This window comes from Telmatherina bonti (assembly GCF_933228915.1).
Source record: "Telmatherina bonti genome assembly, chromosome: 5".
In the NCBI taxonomy this organism is placed as follows: domain Eukaryota; kingdom Metazoa; phylum Chordata; class Actinopteri; order Atheriniformes; family Telmatherinidae; genus Telmatherina; species Telmatherina bonti.
Genome location: NC_136623.1, coordinates 20762823 through 20776384, shown reverse-complemented (window position 1 = coordinate 20776384; position 13562 = coordinate 20762823). Strand labels below are relative to the sequence as shown.

General features: G+C 39.9%; 3 protein-coding genes across 3 annotated transcripts in view; all 3 read right to left on the bottom strand.

The window, feature by feature from the left end:
- Positions 1–1749: 1749 nt before the first annotated feature.
- On the bottom strand, positions 1750–2678 carry s100t (S100 calcium binding protein T). The gene is made up of 4 exons (XM_079240141.1): positions 2583–2678; positions 2420–2453; positions 2125–2287; positions 1750–2035 (listed from the first exon to the last, which is right to left on the bottom strand). The coding sequence occupies exons 3-4, from the start codon at positions 2284–2286 to the stop codon at positions 1871–1873; spliced, it is 327 nt and encodes a 108-aa protein (XP_079096267.1). The 5' UTR covers position 2287; positions 2420–2453; positions 2583–2678; the 3' UTR covers positions 1750–1870.
- Positions 2679–4821: 2143 nt separating this feature from the next.
- Positions 4822–12163, bottom strand: LOC306755603 (protein S100-A16). The gene is made up of 3 exons (XM_079240044.1): positions 12015–12163; positions 5352–5475; positions 4822–5221 (listed from the first exon to the last, which is right to left on the bottom strand). Exons 2-3 carry the CDS (start codon positions 5469–5471, stop codon positions 5066–5068), a joined length of 276 nt encoding a protein of 91 aa, XP_079096170.1. The 5' UTR covers positions 5472–5475; positions 12015–12163; the 3' UTR covers positions 4822–5065.
- A 730-nt stretch (positions 12164–12893) lies between these two features.
- Positions 12894–13562, bottom strand: part of s100w (S100 calcium binding protein W) — a gene marked incomplete at both ends in the record, with an annotated part of 2953 nt that continues 2284 nt past the window's right edge. Inside the window, one exon of the mRNA XM_079240905.1 lies at positions 12894–13028. Coding sequence (XP_079097031.1) covers positions 12894–13028 — 135 coding nt within the window. The remainder of the gene's footprint in view (positions 13029–13562) is intronic.

Below are 13562 nucleotides of genomic sequence, written 5' to 3'. Positions count from 1 at the left end.
TGCACTTGTCCGTTATTTTTAGTGTGGCTGTTTGGTTTTTTTTCCCAAAATCTTTCAAGGAGTTTTAAGCAAAGTAGAAAAAGGCCTTGTCAGGCACATGTGCAATTAAAGAGGAAAAAAATTTGCCTGCATGGCCAACAGAAAAGTGGTCTTAGAAGGCAATCGAAGTTATGCAAAATCCTAATGGAATGAATAAATGAACAGAGAAAAGGAATAAAGATGGAAAGGCAGAGAGATGGGACTTTATAGCGTTAGTGCTGCATAGAAAAGTCACCATAAATCTCTGAAAAAAAAAAAAGATGTCTAATCCCTGATAGTGTCATCGGCTGTGAGTTTCCTCAGCTTTTTACAGTCATGTGGCCAAGTCAGCAGCTCTGCGCAGTTCTGGACTGGGAGCCATCTTCCTCTTTGTCTCTTGAGGATGGGATTACCTGTGGGGATCCCTGGTATATTCCAAACAAGTGTGAAAAGCCTTTCAGGGACCTGTGAAAAACTGTTGGCTGCATGGCTCCGCATGGAGAATGTGCTGCTGCCCACTCTCTTTTCGCTCTTTTTCTCTCTGACCTTTATACACTCCTTCCTTACTTCTCACTTCCTCTCTAATTATGCTCCCTCATCTTTCACCCTCCTCTTTCAGACTCTAAAATCTGCTCCTGTACACACCTTAACCAGTCCAATAAAGGTTATAGGTTCAGATTAATCTTGACTGTGTGGCTTGTTTTTCTGACTCTGGCACTCTCCCTCTGACTTCTGCACAAAATCTTAGGTCTGTAAATTAAGGTCTTACCTCAGTTTCCTATCAATCTTACACCACAAGATATAAAGGAAGAAAAAAAATTCCTGGCTTTCTAATGTTGAAGCTCACCATTTCCCTTCTGTGTGCACACACACACACTTACACGCTCAAACAGCACTTTTTTTTCTTTCCTTTTTGGGAAACAAAGCTTTTAAACAATCGCCAACCCAAGCTCATGCCAGGTTCTCGCTATTCTGCTGTAAAAACAGGAATTTAAACATTACGTGCACAAATAAACATGGAGTCATTTTTGATGCACAGGATGAGCTTGATGAACTTTACACCAAAACCACTGCAAAGCTTCTTACATCTAACATTTAACTAGAGTGAAATGTATAACTTTAGAGTATTTATTCCTAAAAATGACACATATATATATATATATATATATATATATATATATATATATATATATATATATATATATATATATATATATATATATTTATATTTATATATATATATATATATATATATATATATATATATATATATATATATATATATATATATATATATATCTACAATCCACATCCATACACAACAAGCACAAAAACGGGTGCATTCATGTGGCTAAGCAAATTAGAACAATATTCTTGCCACAATACATCTGGTATCAAACAAGAAACATTTGCTGCCACCTGGTGCCAAACTTGTGCTCTTTCTTCTTTCCTGCTGTAATAAAGCACAGCCAACATTTGAATACTTTTAGTAAATTTCACATTTATTTATTTATTTATTTTCAAAGCGGGGTAAACCTTTCAGCTTTAAGGTGTAGCAAAATGCATGGAAAGAAATGCATGAGAGATATTCACACATGCAACAATGATAGATGACTTTCAGTCCAGAGTTCCATATCGCAACAATACTAGTTCAGTGGAACATTGTAGACAAATACACAAACACCCAACATTTACTACCTTATATGTGCCACTATATGTGTTTGTGTGTTTGTCCACATTGGTTCCATGACAAGATGTCTTAAGTGGGTCTTCTGTCCCTCCTTGACCGTTTTCTCCCTGGAGCTTGTAGATGTGGATTTGCAGAGTGGATATCTTTGTGCTCAGGAGGCGCTCACTTCTTCTTCTCCTGCTTTTCATTGTATTCTAAGAAGAAGTCGTTGCAGGCCACAGTAAGAGCTCCGACCAGTATGATGAACTCAGTAAAATCTACCTCTCCATCGTTGTTAGAATCTAGGTCTCCCATGACCTTATCCACTGCCTCTTTGTCCTGGGCGTTCTGCATGTTTGGGGATAACATATATAAATATTGGCTCAATTTGTTTTACACTCCTATAAGTACATTGTGTCCTTAATGAGCTTCCTTACCCCCAGATAGTTGCCAAGCTCTGTTGTGAGCATCTCTTTGAGCTCAGCCCTGCTCAGTGTGTATTTGTCCCCCTCAGTTCCAGAGTACTTATGGAAGGTCTGGATCATGAGCTGCATGGCGTTCTCCAGGGTGGAGGCATTCTCTGAATTTGGCAAAGACATTCTGGGGAGGGACAAATGTGGACCAGACGGTCTTTAGTACAACTTGTGCCAAAGCAATGTGTTCTTTCAAACATGGGGCAAAAGGCCAGTGCAGGAAAATCATTACTGGTCTCTTTGTCTAGTAAATACACACTTTCTTTCCTCTCATTGACACACAATCAGCGCTCCTAAGAGACAGAGAGACAGACAGATAAGGAACTCACATGGAAAGCTGAGAAAAAGGAACATAATTAGTGAAATTGCTATTTTCTCATCTGCTCATGACAGATTCAGTATTTCCTGAGCTGGAAACTCACAAGTTTGCTCCGCTTCCTCATTTTCTCAGATTTCCTTCTTACCAGGGATCTGATAAGATTTTACTACATATAAACTGGTCCTCCGTCTGTTTGCTGCTTTGTCCCAGTGTGAGGACCTGTGAGTCAGCAGCCGGACATGTGAGTCAGATGATACGAGTGAAACTCTAAGCTGGCTAAACAGCCAACTAAAGGAGGAGATGCAACCAGAACACACAGAAGCAATCTGATCCAGCTTTTACGTAAGTTAGACCGGATGGCAGGAAACACCAGAGACAGGTGTAAGTCCTTGCTTTTCTTGAACCTGTATCACCTTTAAACTGTGAGGACTTTTCCTCGCTGCCACTCACAGCAAACATCAGTCATTTCTCCTGGATACTGTTCACCTGGTATCACAGATCAGCAGTATGGGAACTATCTTACCTCGCTGCTGTCTCGTTTACAAGATAAATCTAGGTTCTATAGCTTATAATTTAGTGCCAATTTAGTTTCTTTACCTGACTGTCACAAAAAAAAAAGTCCACTAAGAGAGTGTGTCATGCACCTAGAAAAAAAATCTGCTTCTTGTAATAACAGTCAGAAGCAATCTGAAAGACATGCAGACACACAGCTGTCAGTGCTGACATCTGTCTGTTACATCCTCCAACCTTTGTTTCTTACCTGAGAGGAGATGAATTGCTGGCCTGTTGGTCAGGTGTGGAGAGAGAGAAATAGCGGCTATAAGGAGGACGTGGACACCAGCTTCTTAAATACATCCCTTACTCCACCCATTCCACCTCCCCACCTCCTTCCACTTGTTGCCCCTCTCCTCCCTATCAACCCCCCTTCTCCCCCTTCACCTTCTCTGTTTACGCATCAGACACCTGCTACTTGCTAAACAGACAGATGTAAGATCCACCTGTCCTCATTGCACTACTTGTCCGAGATGACATATTAACTGAAAAAACTAATGGTACAGTAACAGCAGCAGGACATTAAGTAAATTGACTCACCCATAATACGACCACAAGAAATGAATACCTTTGTAAAGTTCAATGTTTTCATTACCTTCAGAAGATAGTTGGCAGATATAGAGAGTTTGGAGTATTCTTACTTTTATTATCATGACTCAGAAGGCAAAGTGAATTTCCTGAGCAGGGTTTCAGTCGCATATCCCTGACTATTTTCCAGCCTATTGTCGTAATAGTGGATTATCCTGTTTTGCTGTTGTCCAGCCATTTTGTACTTGCCTGCCAAAACAAACAAAGACTTGCGGGGAATGTTAAAATGCACACCATGCCAAGACCAACATAAGTAACCTCAAAACTTTGCAAATGTGTCTCGGTGTGTGACAGCAAAAAGAGCGTTGGGTTGAGAGTAGATCAGTTCGCTGGGGGAAACGAGGGTCATGCCTGATACAGTATCCAAAGGATTAGTGCAGCACAGATGAATGGAGCCATCACACCTGGCAGCCATGCAGAGAAATCCTCACACAAAGGAGAACATGAGAATGAAAGGACATGCACACTTTTGGTAACACATTCACACCTCAAGCTCCAAAACACAACCAGTGAAAACGCAAACATTTGTGCAGATACTTCAGAATGGGAACAGAAACGTACTTCAAATAGTCTACGGGAGGAACCCTTCAGCAGGAACCGAAACATAGTTTAGATGGTTCCTGGCATGAATCCACATTATTTTAATGTAGTGGAGACAGAGTATGAAAAGTACACGATAAAAATGAAGCACATAGTGTATTTTAATACATTTCCATAAGGCAATACTTGTAAACAACATAAACATTGAATTCAAAGCACTTTCAGCATGTCATGAACTATATCTTTGTCAGTGGCATGGTGGCAAAAGCATCTTCTTGTTTATGTGTCTTTGTCATGGGATATTGTGTCAGTGAGTGGGGTAGCACGGTGTGAGTGTGTGTGTATGCTTGCATGCACCATATGTGTGTATAGTGTTGCAGAGTGCAGGACAGCACACAATGGGAAGCATACTGTGTATCAGGATCAGGTTGCAAAAGCTGATGCATCTAAAGGCTCCTGAGTTTGACCAGAGAAGTCACAGCTATATTTAGCAAGCGCCTCAGGTAGTAAGGAGGCAGGTGCTGCTGCGCTGTTTCCAATTGGGTAATGTCAAACCAAATTACTGTAGAGGAACAATGTACCTGGGGTTCCCTGTTGATAAATAAATAAAACTTTATGAAAGCCAACAAAACAGTAACAACATATGACAACATCTTGTAGTTTTAATATAAACTTTTTTATTTTGAATACAACATAGTCTCTGTGTAATTCATGTATAAAAGACCAAATGAATGTTTCAAGACATCCTTGACAGACTTGAGATCAATTAAGATGTAGTTCAGGGCATCATAAAAGTACATAAAATGATTATTGACTGCAGTGAAAAACAAAAGGTTTAACACATTTGGTTGGACTCTTTAGAAAATTGTGACGTTTTATTTGAGAAAAGGCTGATTACTACTGCCCCTATGATGCCGTTCCATTGGATTCACACTCGTGCTGACTGAGGGAGTTGGCCAGGTAGCCAATCAGGGTAAGGTATTCCTGGAAGCTGACCTTTCCATCGCTGTTCGCATCCAGTCCCTCTTGCATCTCATTAATGGCAGCACTGTTGTTTGTATCCTGAACAAAACACAAAGGGATAAAAAGAGGCAGACAGGACACAGTGTTATCAGATGTGTTTTAGCTCTTCGTTAAGAAACGCAGATATGATATATTTATGAATATGATGGTACAGAGTACAGATTCTCACTTTCATCATGCCACCGAGCTGCTTCTGTACCAGCTTCTTGAAGGATTTGTTATCCAGGCTGTCCTTCCCTTTGGTAGAACTAAGAAATGTGGTCACCAACGTCTTTATGGCTGACTCCATATCTCTGTTATAGAAAAGGAAAAGGGCAAAAAGCAAAACCAAGAGCTTAGACAGAGAAATGGCAGGGAGAGATATGGCCATATCTTTGACACCCAGACTCAAACGTAATGCCGTTAGGTACGATTTCCATGAATTTCATTAATTTGAAAACGCACTTTCATTGGTTCTTGAGTGGATAAAATGCTTTTTTTTTAATCTTCAATATACTCCTGATAGTTCGGATAAAAAGCACTTACACTTTGGGTTCTTGAAGAAGTTGAATACTCGAGGCTCTCTACCAGTCAGAGCTGGAGGAGACCCATATCAATATTAGATACAGTCAGTTATATTCAGTTATCCATCTATTCATTTTCTTAACCACTTTGTCAAATTTAGGGTTTTGGGAAGCTGGAGCCTATCCCAGCAAACAACAGGGGAGTCACAGGGTACACCTGCATCGCTACACCATCACAGAGAGACAAAAAACACATTGACACACACACTTACTCCTAGCGACAATTTAGAGTGAACACGTGAGATAAAGCCAGAGTACCTGGATAAAACCCATACACTGGGGGAACATGCAAACTCCACACAGGAAAGCCACTGTTCAAACCTTCCCCAGCTGAGGCTCAAACCAGCAACCTTCTTACTGTGAGGCCACAGTGTTAACCACTACACCACCATGCACCCCCTAGTCAATTCATAATAAAAAAAATGTTAATTATGTTTTAAAGGAAATGGTGTCCTGTCATATGAAAAGTACTACATACTGACACTTCAAAATGTTGTAGAAATCTGAGAAAGATGAGACTCATAAATGAAGTCACCACAGATGAGGTTGAGAGAACAGGGGCAGAGCAGCATGGAGGCCATCTGAAGTAAACAGAGCAAAAAAAGGGTGTGATAGAAGGATGAAGAGAAGGGGAGTCTCTAAAAGTAAGCACAATGGATGCTATGATCTCTGACAATGGACACCTGATGCCTAAAACCACACAAGAGGCTGAAAGTTCAGATTACTGCCTAATGTCCGTCTGCTGGAAAACACCTCTCCACACATCGTAGGAATATATGACATACACTACACACGTCTCACCTGAAAAGAACATCATCCAACCAGTCAAGCACACTCTATTGGAGCACAAACACTGCAGGGATAAACAAAAATAAATAAATAAATGTTAAGGAAGGTTATTTGTATTTTAGTTGGATGTGAAATCTAAAGCGAAGCACTGGCTGTTAGTGCTTGACAACTTTACACCAATTCTGATCGCATTGCTTGTAAGTAGAGGTGTGATTAAGGCTGCATATTAACTTAATTTGCATTTCTCACAGGGAGAAATGCTGACATGTTATTCCAGCAGAAACATCCTTGGAAATAATCAAGTCAGTAATGAAGAAATCACATGTTTGTGCTGGAGTTTTCAGGTCATTGTTTGTTGCACATGCTTGCACAATGTCTTGGTTGTTTGACGCTTTGGAACAGACTAAAGTCATTATAAATAAATGTGCCTTTTTTACTTTAACAAATATCTGATGGGAACCAGGTTGCTGCATGGGGCACAAATGAAATGGGAAGCAGTGATGAGAAAACTGTTGCAAAAGTGTGGAAGATAAACAAAAAACATGCACTATATGAAACCTTTGTGTATTTTTCCAGTGAAATTCAATTGCAAAGGCCTCGCCAAAGAAGCAGCTCCTACAGTCATCCCATATAATACACACAGACAGTATGTTTAAATCTTTATGACCTAAAAAAAAATCAGACAAATAAGTCGTTAGAGTAATGATAAAAACATGGGGTCATATTATACGCTTTTACTATTTTTTGGAGGAAATTATCTCATTTTAATTTCCTTTGACAGTAATAAGTATGTGAACCTTTGCTTCTAGTATCTAGGATCTGCTTGTGCAGCTCCACCTACATGAATAGTGACCGTTGATCAGTTTTGTGTTTTGGTAGATTTCCTAACATTAGGTTATTGCTTTTGATTCTTCCCGTATCAGAGCTGTGACTTGGCTACTCCAAGTCAGTCATTGTCCTGCATGATTCACTTTCTCTTCACATTCAGATAACAAACAGATACTTTGACATGAACCCATACAATTTAGATTGTGTTATTTCGTCAGTGACAGCAAGTAATCCCGACACAAATGCAGCAGACAATGCCCAAACCATGATATTACCACCACTGTGTCTCACAGATAGCATAAGGTTCCTACTTTTTAGTTTTACTTTTGTTTACTTAAAAAAACGTCTCTTCTCATTTAGATCTAGTTTTGTTTTTCTGCTCTCATTTGCCCACAAAACATCGTTCCAACAACCTTTTGGTTTGTCCATGTGTGCTTTAAAGCAAACATTTGCTGGAGTATTGTTTTTTTTTAAGAAGAGTGACTTTGGTCTTACACCTCTAATATTCCCAATGCTGTTGTTCAGTAAACAAGTAAAATGTGTCCTTTGTGATCTCATATACTTGTAAATGCTGAATCTCAAATGGATCCTTTTTGATGAACTGCTCCTCTTAACAGTGCTCTTAAATGTTCAACATCTGACCACAACGTGACAGAGTGATCACTAATGGAGCCCAAACTCTGTAATGATGGTTTTGTTGTATTTTCCAGCTGTGGAGCATGAGTAACTCTTTCCCTGAGGGTATTTCAGAATAACTTTGTTTGTGCCATTACAGTCCTCCACAAACGTGTTGTAAAGAGCTGCTATCTGACTGTTGTGACTGGTGGTTGTGAAACTGACCCAAATCCATTAATTGAAAACAGCAGAACTTCGTTTGACCTCCAGTTACATGCAGTCTTACTGATATGTGATAATAGTCGCACAAAAGAACAACTACACTATTTATGTTTTGTTTATTAAGGACTTGTGTTAAAGGATATTTTGAGTTATATTCAAAAGACTTACAGAAGATGAGAGATTTAAACAACCCTGAATTCTTGGGTCTGGTTTTAATGTGTCATTTTCTGAACAATGCGTTGCACAAACAAACTGGAAGTTCTGCTCACAGCTGCAAACTATGAAAACTAATAGCTAGTGGTAAGACGGCACAGGACCACCACAGACAGCGTAAGAACCAAATGAATCCCACATTCAGGTGTCTGCTTGTGATGACGACTTGATTGAAAACCATCACTCCATATGTTACATCATTTATAATAAAATGTATGCAGTTGTTAGAGTTCACCATAAAAATGAAAAAAATGCCCATTTCAAACTGGATTTAGCTGCACTTGCTGGGTAACATTGAGACACACCAAGTGGTGCACATATTGCATAATATAAAAATGCTAAGAAATTGTGAAATATGGTGAACTTCTGTATTCAGCTGCAGAAAAGTGGGCCATACAGTGTCACCACAATAAATATCAGTGTTGTGCAAAAATGTAAAGGCATAGCTGTTTATTTTTAACAGTAAATTATGGAAATTAACATGTACATGCATATCTAGGGCACTTTAAATGTTATGCCTAGCTCAAGGGGTATGGCCAGTGAACATGTGACTTAATGCTTCCAGACGCAACTCAGCCAACACACAGGTCTTTCTAAGTGCATCTAAGAATAATTTCAAAGCAACTGCTCATAGAAAACGAAAGATTTGGATAAATGCTGCAGATACTTGAGTAGAGTTGATAAGAATCTGAGGTGTGGAGTGAGGCTTCAATGCAGGATTTCCAGTGTGTTTTGGAAACTACCCTGCAGCAGCAGTAGCCAAAAGACAGGTAATGATCATGGCTGCGCAGGGTGATGTTATTGGAGTAACGGCAGAAGCTGATAAATCTGCCATCTGACACAAATGCCTGCACTGACCTGCACATGAAGACATGCAAAGCCACACAAACACATATCTGAAGAAGGGCAATTAAGACCTCTCCTGCATTAACCTAATTAGTGTGTGAGTGAGAGCCAGCACCCAAACCCAGGATTTTGTTTCATGTCTCTCTGCCATGCCATCACAGACACACAACACACACACACACACACACACACACAACCATCCAACCATCAAGTTAACATCTGTCATCAGCATGCTGTTCATTATTATTTGATAGGCTACTATGATTGCCCCAACACCTTCCTTACATCCTCCACAAGTCAAACACTAAAGGTGCGGGCAGGTCAGTGTGTGTGTGTGTGTGTGTGTGTGTGTGTGTGTGTGTGTGTGTGTGTGTGTGTGTGTGTGTGTGTGTGTCAGCATCAGAAAAAAGCTATACATCAAAATGTCTGACAGGCGACTACCCATTAGTGTCTGTTTTGAGTGTAATTAGATGAACATGAAACCAACAAGGCTTCAGTCAGAACTGGAGACAACGGGGCTGCAGAATTACAAACTGGGGGAAGGGAACATGTAAAGAGCAAGACGGTGACTGGGAGTTGTGTGTGCAGAGGCAAATGAAGGCCTTCATCGGCCATTTGGCACACGTACACTCAGATTCAGACTTTGGAGCAAAAAGAATGACTCAAGTGGAATGAATGAAGCCTGTTCCTTGTTTTATTTGTACCGCTGGTTCTGTTTGAAGGATCGGGACTTTTTGTTTCACTTCACACACTGAGATTCTGCAGTTCCTGAATAAAAGTAGCTTCTAGTTGTGACCTTCAGTTTCATGTTTATGGATTGTGTTTAAGTTAACACATGCAGTTGTAAACTCCCCTGTTGTTGGCAGATGAAAAGCGCCAGAGTTAGATTATCATTTTCAAGAATAAATATCTCCTGTTTTTTCATAGTGCACTCTCCCCTTTCAGGATTAAAAATAAAAAAGTTAAGTCCCAGGGCTGGCAACAGAAGTGAGTCACTGTGGGCCGTGAAGAAGGCCCTTAATACCCCAACCCTCGGGCACTAATCTACTGGGGATGGGTAAAATGCTGCATCTAATTTTTAATCTGAATTAAGAAAGTACAAATAATCTATACAACAAATTATGGAATTTGCTGTTTAAAAAGAAGTGACGACCTGAGCTCACATTAAAACTTCTTTTACTAACATTTCTAATGTTTTCACAAAGTCTCTTTCAGGCTTTTTTCATGTTCCAAACACAGTGTGATATACATCTTACACTGTGTTCTGTTGTGTCTCATGCGTCCATGTTTTAATTTTGACCCTATCAGTCAAATGGTTATGGATAGTGATGATATATTTGATTAGTTCATCTCTCAGCTGTGAAATCAAACTTATGTTTATGTTAAAAAATAATTTCGATAGCTGATTTGCTTGGCAGAAAATGTAACCCATTTAGTCTTTTAAAAATATATATATATATATCATGATTATTACTGATACTTTAAAACGACTGAAAAAAAACCTCTAAAAATATATTCTTCATAAAAAAAATTGCCACAAAATATGAGTTAACAATCTAGTTTTTTCTTAACATGCCTGAATTCACTTCTAGCATATTTAGCATTGAGTTGGTCAAATTAAATTTGCATTATAAAGCAGGAGTTGTTTTCTATAATACACTGATCTCTACATTTTGCTTCATAACTTCCACACAAGTTCTTATTTTCATTTACTACTGACGATAGTTGTAAATAGTTGCTGTAAAGCACACATGGACAAGCCAAGAGGTTGTGATTAACTGTTGTAATGTATAGTTTTAGGTTACATTAAAATGCCTACATAGAGTAAAATTAAGTTTGCGCAGCTGCTGGTGGCTCATGTAGTTGAAACAATGTAACAGTCTTGTCATGTTCAGACCAGTTCAGTTAACCAGGCAGGGCCACCCACACCCACCACAGCCCTCTTAATTCACTGCCTGCCAAAGACATCTACCATGAAAACGTCTGGCAGTCAGTGAGATAATGCGCTCTACCCCCCTGATATTTCTGACTGAACTTTGTCAGGTCGATACCCTCGCGCACACCATCCATTTCACTTACTGAGTCGGCGACTCTAAATTCCAGGATAACTGATAATCTGAGCAACAGATCGACTCCACCCTGTTGGTGTTGTTTGATCTTGGGGTGACTGATCCTCTTCCTCTGTGGCCATGTCACCTGTCACTGTTCCTTTTCTGTGGCATTAACTACAGCAGACCAAAGCCATTCGATTCTCACTACTTTATTACCATAACGTGAATAATTCAGACTGATATAGAACAAATCGGAGACAGCAATCTCAGTGCTTGTTAAACGACATTGACGCGTGTGCCAGAAGTAGTGTGCGCCGCGCCGTGCGTAACGGAGAAGTCAGGAGTTTGCCCGCGTCCCACATTTACATTTAGCCCTAACTAATCTTGACAATTTGTAGATCGAACAGAGGCAGGACTGACACACAGGCAGCAAATAAATAAATAAACGTGAGCCGAGACTCTGGTTTCTCTGGAAGTGTAAATGGGCTGGAGTTAGATTACCAAGAAGAGGAACCCGATCTCTGTGGCCAGAAGCTGGGGAGTAGCAACAGATATAGGCTGGCAAGATATGCAAAATTCATTACATCTCTGCAAAAAATAAACTTAATAGAAGATTTCTTAGTAAGTCCCAAAAGAAGAAAGTGAGCATTAATCAGTAAATAAACATTTTATTTAAAATGAATAATCTCTAGAAATCAGACTCACCTACAAGGGAGCTCAAAAGAAGAAATACTATTTCAGCTGCTCTTCTTCCTTTTCTCAGATCTCCCTCACTAACCAGCCTTGCCCTAGATGAACCCGCAGCACATATCTTTTCCGTGATTTAACATCTACTTAAGCCAGATTTTTTTTCTGCTGTCGTAGGGCGTGTTCCTAAGAGAGAAGGAATGTGGAAAGAGGCGCAGCTTGGGCAACGCGGATTATTTTAACTCACATTTTAGGCTTATTACAGATGTCCCCTCCCTCCCCAGGAAATTTTTGTGATCCCATCTAACAAGAGTCTTCTTTTCCTCCAGTTTGCATGTGTTTTAAATCAGCTCCTCTTCTTTAAATGTGCGGTCATTTCAGTGTTCAGAGCTTTCCAAACAGTCGGACGCAGTCCAGCCCCACCCTGAAACTTTAGGAACCTTTATCAAATGAAAGAAAAGAAAGAAACTGAACGAAATGGATAGGGTCTTTAGGTTTGTGCAGCAATTACGACATCCATCTCAAACCCAGCCAACGCCACACCTCATTTCGTATCCCGGAGGGAGGCGATGTCTTCCAGGAACCAGAGATACCAGAAACGCTCACACACACAGTTCCCAGACAATGAATTCTCACTGTATAACTAGATCATCGACCTGTGAGTACATGCAGATGAGTATGGGAACTTTGGGAGGCTGGTTGTTCATATTTCTTCTGGGATTAAGTTTAATTCCATTTGGCAGACAAGGCAGACAACGGAATAACAATAATACAGTACAACAGAGTACACTGCTGCTGAAATTGACATGAAAATTCCATTTTGATGATTTCAGCGTCACATGACATACAGACAGTTCAGTAACATTAATGAAAATGAACCGCACATTTGAGGTCACTTCATTGGCTGAACCCCCCATGCTTGTTTGCGAGATGTCCAACCAGCTGCCAGAACTCCAGGAAGCTGAGCTCTCCATCATTGTTCTTGTCCAATGAACTCATGAGATGTTCAATGGCAGCAGGCTCTCCTGAGTCCTGCAGGAAAACAGGAAACTGCATTAGTCAGATCCTAGAAATAATAACTCTGACAGGCAGCAGATGATGCAGTATTTCCACATACCTGATTATGTTTGTTGTTTAGAAAAAGAAAAGAAAAGACAGAGATGTGATTATACCACTAGCAAACACATGATCTGTAATGTTACGGCGCTTTGCTACACGATTCATCGGCTTTGTCGACATCTTGTGGTTATAGTTGGGATTGCACTTGGTGCGTGCCAAAAGAAACGTGGAATTTTCCACACTTGGAGAAGGTGGTGTGGTGTATCTTCTGTTATCGTCTTTTCATAACAGTAGTGGAGAATTTGTAAGATGACATTTTTTCATTATTTTGAACTCATAGTTTATGTTCAGTGCTTGAAATGTAAAGCTGTTTGCTGCAGAAAACACACTGTTCAGCTGTGTGACTAATCCCGTAGTCAGCAAAAAGGAAACAATCCAGTACCTGTTAAAACATGAAAATCCCACAACGAATTATGATAGTACCACAGGAACGGAAAATGATTAATG

What these genes read in the sequence shown, in the direction of transcription:
- s100t (XM_079240141.1), bottom strand. Translation starts at nt 2,286, where the DNA reads ATGTCTTTGCCAAATTCAGAGAATGCCTCCACCCTGGAGAACGCCATG. An exon ending in AGCTTGGCAACTATCTGGGG is followed by an intron (nt 2,036 to 2,124) that starts GTAAGGAAGCTC and finishes CCAAACATGCAG; the next exon opens with AACGCCCAGGACAAAGAGGC.
- LOC306755603 (XM_079240044.1), bottom strand. Translation starts at nt 5,471, where the DNA reads ATGGAGTCAGCCATAAAGACGTTGGTGACCACATTTCTTAGTTCTACC. An exon ending in AGCTCGGTGGCATGATGAAA is followed by an intron (nt 5,222 to 5,351) that starts GTGAGAATCTGT and finishes TGTTTTGTTCAG; the next exon opens with GATACAAACAACAGTGCTGC.